This window comes from Physella acuta, unplaced genomic scaffold (genome assembly GCF_028476545.2).
Source record: "Physella acuta isolate Inbredline_101_S28 unplaced genomic scaffold, ASM2847654v3 ptg000064l, whole genome shotgun sequence".
Taxonomy (NCBI): Eukaryota; Metazoa; Mollusca; class Gastropoda; family Physidae; genus Physella; species Physella acuta.
In genome coordinates, this window is record NW_026731584.1 from 290963 (window position 1) to 300759 (window position 9797).

The following is a 9797-nucleotide window of genomic DNA, read 5'->3' on the forward strand; positions in this document are numbered from 1 at the left end:
AAGGACGGGGGAGCAGACGAGGACATAAAATGCCGTATCAACAAGGCTAGATGTGCCTTCAACTCACTGCGCCCGATGTGGAGGTCCACGGCCCTGTCACTCCGGAGCAAAATTGGGATTTTCAACACAAATGTTAAGGCTGTGCTACTCTATGGCTCGGAGACCTGGAGGGTTACGAAGACAAATACTGATAGGCTACAGGCGTTCGTAAACAAATGCCTACGACATATACTCAAAATAAGATGGCCAGACAAAATATCAAACAAAGATCTGTGGCAAATTTTAAAGCAACAGCCAATAGAGAAAGATATTAAGGCCCGAAAATGGAGATGGATTGGACACACGTTAAGAAAAGAAAAGAAAACATAGCAAAACATGCATTGGACTGGAATCCCCAGGGGAAAAGGAGGGTGGGCCGGCCAAAGAAAACATGTAAGAGAACGGATGAGGAAGAGGCAAAAACAGCTGGGCTCTCATGGGCACAGATTAGAGGAGCAGCCCAAAACCGAGTCCGCTGGAGATGTGTGGTTGCAGCTCTTTGCTCCCCAGGGACCATAAAGGAGTGATGATGATGAATTAATCAATTTAAAATAAATTATATAAATAAATAATTAAAAATTAAAAATAAAGAATATATATATATATATATATATATATATATATATATATATATATATATATATATATATATATATATATATATATATATATGCCTATATTTGTAAGAAAAATAAATAATTATATTCATCAGCTCTTACGCTTTTATCGATTACATGTCTTGTTGTAAATATATTTTGCCTAAAACCTTTAACTGACCGGTTATTCAGTACACGCTGCATCTTTGGACAGACTCTTGTACATCCGCGCAACACTGGACTGCCCGCAGATCTGAGACACAGCATCGGAAAAGCAGCTGATCTTTTCTTCTAGTCTTCTGTTCATGATAGTAAAAAGATTAAAAGATTAAGGATTTTATAATTAACCGTTTCAAAAAAAAATTAAATATTTTAATTAAATGCAGGCTAGCAATGATATTTTAATTACGGTTGAGAGTCGTAAAATTACCATAACTAAGAAGTGTATAGCGATTTTGATATAATTATTTAAAAGTCATTAGTACAGTGACAAAACAAAATGCAATCTAAGTTTTCATTTGAGATGTTATGAATACATAATAGTATTAAAATTCCATATCTTCAGTAGTTAAATTGGTGGAAAAGGATAATTCACCCTAATATTACATTTTAAAGTTAAATATGCGTTGGAAATACCATACAATGTAAGATTCTACCTCTGGTTGTCTAATTAAACTTCATGATTCAAATTTGTCTAGAAACTTTATTAAATAATTATGTTTTATTACTGTAATAAACAATGTAGTGGAATCTGAAAAGATCAACTTGATTGTGTTGATGTCTAAACATAGCTTGTGCAATCAGATGTAAATTATTCACCACCTACTAAATAAACTGTAACTGAATGCTTTGGTATTATTATTTTATTAAAGTTTGAGGATTTTTGTACAAGTTGAATAATGTACAAAAGTAATTTAAACTTAGTGAATAATTTCATGCGATTATTCCAACAACGTTTCTCTGACATGAAATACGCCGATGAAAAAAAAAATCCCTTGAATCATCATTTAATTACACATTTGCATTTTCAGGTTTTTTTTTTGTAATTAGACGTTTTGTATTAGATATATGTATAGGTAAACCATCTTAAATGAATGAAAGTAGAAAACATAGAAAGAAAGAAGTGTTACTATTGTAAATCTGTATCAGTCCTCACAAGCCGATGATGAAAACTGTAATACTAAAGCGAACATGCAAGGCAATCTGACGCAGTAAATTACATGTGTGACGCAAAAAAAAAACAGTAAAAAAGAAAAAAAAGGAAAATAAATACATAACAGCCAATAACCAATTAATTAATCAATCAAATCTGAAATGTTTTTTGAAAACCTAAGCAAGGCTAGGCAGCATGCCTAATACTTATATAACACTACCGGGGGTGGCAACTCGGAACATAGACATGATGTTTAATACATTTTCAATAACTTAAACTTTTAAAAATAAAATAGAATCTCGTTGAAAAAAGAATTGCGCACCAAGTGAACAGCAAACAATGTCTGCATAATTGTGCAGAAAATTAGATCTTTTACTTACATATAAAATTTAGTTTAACTATCCAAAACAGTACTCAAGTTTTTGAAAAACCAAACGTATAATAAGTTCCACTTTATATTACTGGAAATCGCTATTATACTAATATATGAAATTTTAATAACCTAGCTGTAACGGTGCTCAAGTTATCGTGTTCACAGACAGACTTACATACACACACAGACAGACACACGGACAAAGTTGCTAAACTTTTCCGATTCACGGAGGTGTTAAACGTCGAGATTTGCGAAAATCTCGATTTCGAGTTTTCGCAAGATTACAATACTTTCTCAATGCTTCGTGTACGAGAAAGTAAAAAGACTAGCAGAAAGAAAAAAAGTTACTCGCAATTTTCTCCTGGTTCAATTGTGTAAAAGTTTCGGAAACATTCGACGAACTTTTGTTTCAGTTTTCGTCGTCTGGTTAAGGAACTAACACATTCAGAGTCCCGAAGTTCTTCCAAAGCTGAATACAGAAACAATTATCAAATTCATCTCAGTAGACAAATCGGTTAAACTTTTTTACGAATTGATTTGTTATGTTTTTAAATTGAATCAAATATTAAAATCTAACGATAATGTACACCACACATAACTAAAACAATATATATATATATATATATATATATATATATATATATATATATATATATATATATATATATATATATATATATATATATATATATATATATATATATATATATATATATATATATATATATATATATATATATATATATATATCATCAAGTTATTGTTAGATGATAAACAGGCTTTTCTTTTAAAATATTACTACTTTACACTTATCTGTCAAAATTCGAAGAATTTACGAACCATATTTTCCATCCATGTTACATATTACTCTTCTGTAGTTAAGACTTTCTGCCAAACGCATTCGAAGTTCATCATTCAAGCAATCCTCTGTTTTGTGGACATAACATTCTGCAAACCTGTCCAACTGTCTGTAAGTAAATGTACGGAGCCAGTGTTAGTTTACATGCATTTAAGTCAGTGAAGGGCTTGGCGGAGCGTTAGGAAGCTCTGTTGTGAACCAAAAGGTCACGAATGTATAGGTCTTCCCATGAATCCTACTGTTGTGAACAAAATGGTCACGAATGTCAAGGTCGTCCCATGAATCCTACTGCCTCTCGTTTACACAATAGGCGCTGCACCAGTAGACGTCAAAGGATAAAAATAATCCTAACGTCAAGCTACTGGAAAAATCGGTGCTAAAAATAAGTATTTCTGTACGAATACATATATATATATATATATATATATATATATATATATATATATATATATATATATATATATATATATATATATATATATATATATATATATATGTTCTAAATATTAAATTTAGAAATATTATTAATATACTAAATAAATCAGTGTAGATAACAGGACGTCGAAAGTATGTCTAATAACTTAATTAGAAGAAAAATTATAAACACAACTTACTCGCAAATTCGTTCCAGATCAGCTTTGTCAAGGAAATCACAAGTTTCATTTTTATCCAGAAAATCAGGAAATTCAAAGCATTCCGAAAGTTGTTCGCAAGATCCAGTGCAGTCTGAGTTTAGTATAAAATTAGAAAAATAGCTTGTCTTATTTAAAAATGTATTCAAATAGGTATGATATAATCGTAATAGTAAAAATAATGTTGAGAGTGTTCACTATTTGTATGTAACATCAGAACAACTCTTTAACAATCACATTTTGTGTGTGGTGTTTTGACCCCTCCAAAACAATATCATTCAATTTGTGATATCCTAGCTTAACCCAACCTCTCCAACAGTTCTGTGGTATGTTGACTTCCCTCAAGGATCTCTACCTACCAAAAAAGAATTTAATTTCACAAAATGACGTTTAAGAACAATCATTGGCAAACTCACCGTTAGCAAAAGATAAAAACAACACACACAGTAGTAGCAATATTGACATGATGGGCGATACAATTTGACTTAATGGATGGTTCTCAGTTGTTGTATGTTGGACGACACCTGGTAACACAAGGCTTGTTTTCTGATAGTTTATGATGGATGACACCTACAGACACACTGCTGGTTCTCTGTTGTTTTATGATGGACGACACCTACTAATAGAATGCTGGTGTCCATATGGTTTAAGCTTGCAGAACCATGCTTTTATTTATCTTCATGATAGCCCGATAACGTCATGATATAAGTTGCTTGCATTTTTCTAGTGAAAAGTAAGACAACTGATGCGTTTGTCATTTCGCACTTGTATAATTTTAGCGATTATTCTAGGCCTATTACAGCATCAATTGTACGCTTCTATGTGCTCACGTTCAGCTGATATCAATCATTCATAACACAAGCACATGTTGTTTTATGTATGGCAGTCACTTCACTAGCAATGTCATTTCTTTATAATTTTACGATTGTCTTTAATTTGTTTGCATGATTACTGATATCTTCATGATAAATCAAATTTTGATTTCGAACTTTTAACTAGCTAATTAACATTTAAATTTGTTTTTATATATTGGGATATCGTAAGGTAAAATCTCACATGAATAAAAATTCATATTCATTCTACAATGTTTTTTTTTTAATTACAAATGCCACATTTGTTAAACAGAAGATATACAGAAAAAGGTAAAGATAATTCGCTTACACATTGAAAAATAGAGAACTCGATGTACAGTTTAACGCTGTTGATGCGTATACAAGAAGCAGCTTAACACTTTGTAAAAATACTCTTAGCACCGAATAGTTTTATTAACAACCAGATATTAAACCGATTTAACGAGATGTATTGAATAAAAAAAATTGATGTAACTAAACACGTGACAGGTGTTCAGGCGTGTAGAAATACGGAACTGATACGTACGCGACCGATGTAATAGAGACAAGTGTTAACGAGGACGTGATTGGGATAGACGGGTGACATTTCTACAATTCTACATATGCCTGGTCGTACAGCACGTTATGACGTGGACTGGACGTGTAAGGGCACGGTAAGTGGACACATCATACGTCACAAAACTGCCAGAATAACTGGGTGTTAGACACAGTTCTGACCTGATAGAGTCTAAGTCAGTTGACACATTATACGCTACAATATAGAATAAGTAACATGACATTTTAGACTCTTGAAGATATTTCAGTAGACAAAGTCTTCAATAGCTAAAGGGGAGATAACACGATTAGGTAGCAGCTATTGATCGCTGGTGAACTGATTGGTCATGATTGATTTTGTCTCCAATGAAGTAATCGTTTTATTGATTTAGTGTTTAAAAATTCACAACTCCCTTGTTGCTTGTCCTTTGTCAATCACCTCTCATCCATTATTTCACATCACCAATTTCTTGGCCATTTTCTCTTATCCCTTATACATTATCCCTGATACATTATCCCTGATACATTATCCCTTATACATTATCCCGGATACATTATCCCTGATTCTTTATACCTGTCCCTAAACTCTGAACCCTTATCCCTGGTCCCTTATCTCTGACCCTTAACCTTTTTACCTTTTACTCTTATCTCTTTTTTCTTATCTCTAATCCCTCATTCTTAACAGCCAACCTACCCAAGCGGGGTATAATACAGTGATCTTACCCAGCATGTCAACCTGTTCAGGTAAAGTACGATCCACACACGGAACACTGAACGCTCTGCTGATTTTGATTATCTTGTCACACCCTCTATTGTCACACTCCATGTCACACCCTCTATTGTCATACTCCATGGCACACCCTCTATTGTCATACTCTATACATGTAAGTGACGAAATTCAATGTTACGGATACTCTCATAGCAAACAAGTAAATTAAATTTTGTATCGCACAATTTACTGAAACAGTGCTGTCTAATGTATTGATTAATGAGTTATTTATCAAGGTAACTTATCAGACCTCATTCACAATCCCACCTCATCATTGCGGACCACGATGTTTCCATTTAGATGAAGTTTACTCATATTCTATAAAAAACTAAACATTCTATACATACGCACACGGATACATAATACAGCACTCGGTTAAATATATACACCCATACAAACACATACATACATACTTTTGTGTTTACTAAGTGTCGGGCTCAATATCCTCTCTAAGAACACATACGAACATACTTCCAATAACATATCAAGTCATATATCAAGTCATATATACATCACGCTAGAAAAAAATCAAAGCCATATATTTTAAACAACAACTGCACGTCATATCGAAACAAGGAAACCCAGCTATACAGATAAGACTTTTCAAAGTACAAAACACGCTACGTTTTGTTTTTGAAGTCTACCAACACATTGCGAAACATAGGCCTATGTATTACAATTTTATTCTATTCACATTTGTACACACCTAGTACGGTAGTTTATTCAACATCTAGATGTTTACATGTAGGATTGTCCAAGTCGTATTGTGTTTACAAGTAATCAAGAGTGAAGCTGCCTGGGCTTTAGAGGATTTAACTATTTTTTTTCTGGTATTAAATTATGTATATACGCACAACACATCAATAGTGTTTGTCTATTGAACAAGCTATGGGAGATTTGAAAAGTGCTATTTGTTACTGTGTCGACTTCCTTCTGCACTGTTAAGAGAACTGTTTGCTATTGAAACAAGAAGTTATTCATCAATTACAAAATAAGCTAAAAGGAAAGGTAAGTCTGACTTTAAATTATATTATGTTTTATGAATTACTCGAGAGGTTAATACCACAAGACCTCTCATGTTTTCCTGTTTGGATGGGTGAAAACTGTCACGAGATTTGCAGAAGCTCTAGTTTATTCACTTGAAATAGCCAGTTGAATGTATTCATGCTGCTCAGACTCACTTTCAACCATACGCCATATTTGCAAGCAACGTTTTTAATAAACTCTATATAAATTCCTCATCAACGTTAACTTATATAATATATACTTGCTTGAAAACAGTATTAATCTTATCTATGACATTACATAGATATGTTATACAGACACTAAAGTCCTTTGTAGGTCTATGTGTGTCGTTAATTCTATAAATACCACAGTCATGTGATTTTGCAACATTTAATATGCTGACTTTCAAGTCTCTTATATACAGACCAGTTGTGTTGCGTAAACCACTGAGACCATACGATACTTAATATGTGCATGCAGCTAATCAACACGTTTCCCCCATACATAAATACTGCCATGTCAGAGATAGGATCGGCCATGTATTTTTAATAATGTGTATATCACAACCACCATCTCTCAACATCATGAGGTTCGAGGCATCAATAATTGAGCGTCGTGTTACCCTGTCTCAAGCTATAAGCACTGCTATTTGGAATGTTAAGCCTCACCCCTTCAACCCTTTCTCCGTTGATCTTGTATTATTTAGCCTCCCTCGTTTCCTCATTGTCACACTTTAAAAAAATCTATAAACTACCGGAGTTGTTGATGTAATGCGCGGGTGGTGCAGTGCCTTTTTCTCTAGAACCTGACCCAGCAAACACCCTTATATTTCCCTTTTGGTTATATTTTGTGTACAAGTGTACTCATACTTGTATTAAAACAAGATGTTTGGTTTTATTTTCAGCATGTCTCATGGACTTTGGTTGAGATTCATATGTATTTTATTGTTTATCAATGTAACGCTATCGTCGTATTGTGATGACGGTCCATGTGGACCGGGGCAGTTCTTGGCTGACCAGTCCAGAGGCGTGTGTCAGAGATGCCCATACCAGCACTACATGGACCTGTCTAATCACGGCTGCCTCGCCTGCTTCAAATGTAAAACAGCGGACGTCCAGGAAATCGAGGTTGTCGACAGAGAGTGCAGCCCGGTGTCTGACGCTGTGATCGTGTGCAAGCCTGGCTACTTTATGTCTAGAGGCGCGGACCCACGAGAACACGGGATCTGTAGAAGTTGCTCTCCGTGTGGAGGCACGCAGTGGGTGGTGCGAGAATGTCAAGGTGACCAGGACACTGAGTGCTGCTCAGGTGAGAGAATGGAGACCAGTCCTGGAGTTTTTACCTGTGCTCCGGTGTTGAATGTACCTGAACCACCAGTAGGTATGTCACTGTTTACATAGTTGCGTTAAGCATATGTTTATGACACGGTTGAGCTGTTTACATGGCTATATATAAATAAACAAATAAATTTTTTTTTAAATGTTAAAAATGTAAACAATTATATATATATATATATATATATATATATATATATATATATATATATATATATATATATATATATATATATATATATATATATGTGTATATATATATATATATATATATATATATATATATATATATATATATATATATATATATATATATATATATGCCTATATATCAACTTCAAGTAACTAAACTGACACTTACGTTTGTGAAACGTATTAGTGAAACTGAATGAATCGTGTTACGTCTTATTTAGAACATATTAAAATCTTGTTGATGTAAATGTTTAACTTTTAGAAGAGTTAGATATACAAAATATCTATCTTCTAGACATCTAGAAGTTCTTTTAGGCTAATTTAAAATAAATAGACAAAACCAAAACGAATTTTTTTTTACTTTAGAGTCCTAAAGGTTTAAAGGGATGAGGGTTGAGTTGAAAGTTGAGGGTCGAGGATCAAGGGTCGAGGGACGAGGGATGAGGGAATAGGGATGAGGGACAAGGGACAAGGGACAAGGGACAAGGGACAAGGGACAAGGGACAAGGGATAGGGGATAGGGGATAGGGCTTAGGGGATAAGGGGTAAGGGATAAGGGATAAGGGAGTGTACAGTTATAATAAATTTTACCCTGAACTTTTTTTTTTACACTTTTTTTCAGTTGTTGAAACCCATTCTCAGATGAAAGATGCCAGTGATGTTAAGTTAATAGATACTGTCAAGGAAAGATGTGTGCCTCTAGCGATGACCTTTGTTTTCTTTTTAATACTGCCAGGCTTTTTACTTTACTTCGTACTCTCTAATTATAATCGTTAATTTAAATATTTCCTTCATGATACAGCACAGAGGATAATACGGATCATTCCCTGTTATCACAAAGTTTTAAAAGTTGATTCTAACTCTTAGTAAACATGAGTGATGTAAACATCACATTTTGAAGCTAAAATCTTTTTAAAAATGTAAAAAAAAAACGTCACCAGTTAAACAAAATAAATGTTAATATTTAACACTCACCGAATCTCAGACAAAAGATAGGAAGAATGTTCGTGTCTATATACATGGTAATGTAAAGCCTAGCATTAGTTACGATTGTAAAATCAAATACCAGAACACCAGTGAAGCGCGGGACACATCAACACATAAAAAAATGTGTTAAACGATGCGTGAAGTCCTAGAAATGTGCTGACACACTTACACAGAATTAGATAGGCTGCTACAATTTCAAACACAATAGAGTGTTCAGTGGGGGAAAACACAGGACATTTGTTTGACACTACAGTTGTGAATATACAAATGTCTTAATTATTTGTCGTCTGGTTTAGATTTTATGCCATCTATATGTCACAAATATGTCATTAGTGTGTCGTGTATGTGTAAACTTTGTTAATTGAAACATAACTATGCCATCTATATGTCATAAATATGTTATCTATGTATGTGTCATCTGCACGTCATTTATATGTATTAAATATGTCATCTAAATATAAAATACATTGCAT

At 33.6% G+C, this 9797-nt stretch overlaps 1 protein-coding gene across 1 annotated transcript; it reads right to left on the bottom strand.

The window, feature by feature from the left end:
- Positions 1–819: 819 nt before the first annotated feature.
- On the bottom strand, positions 820–4256 carry LOC131950960 (uncharacterized). Its single transcript, XM_059313192.1, has 5 exons — positions 4069–4256; positions 3635–3746; positions 3002–3129; positions 2510–2630; positions 820–934 (listed from the first exon to the last, which is right to left on the bottom strand). Exons 1-5 carry the CDS (start codon positions 4115–4117, stop codon positions 820–822), a joined length of 525 nt encoding a protein of 174 aa, XP_059169175.1. The 5' UTR covers positions 4118–4256.
- Positions 4257–9797: the final 5541 nt, after the last annotated feature.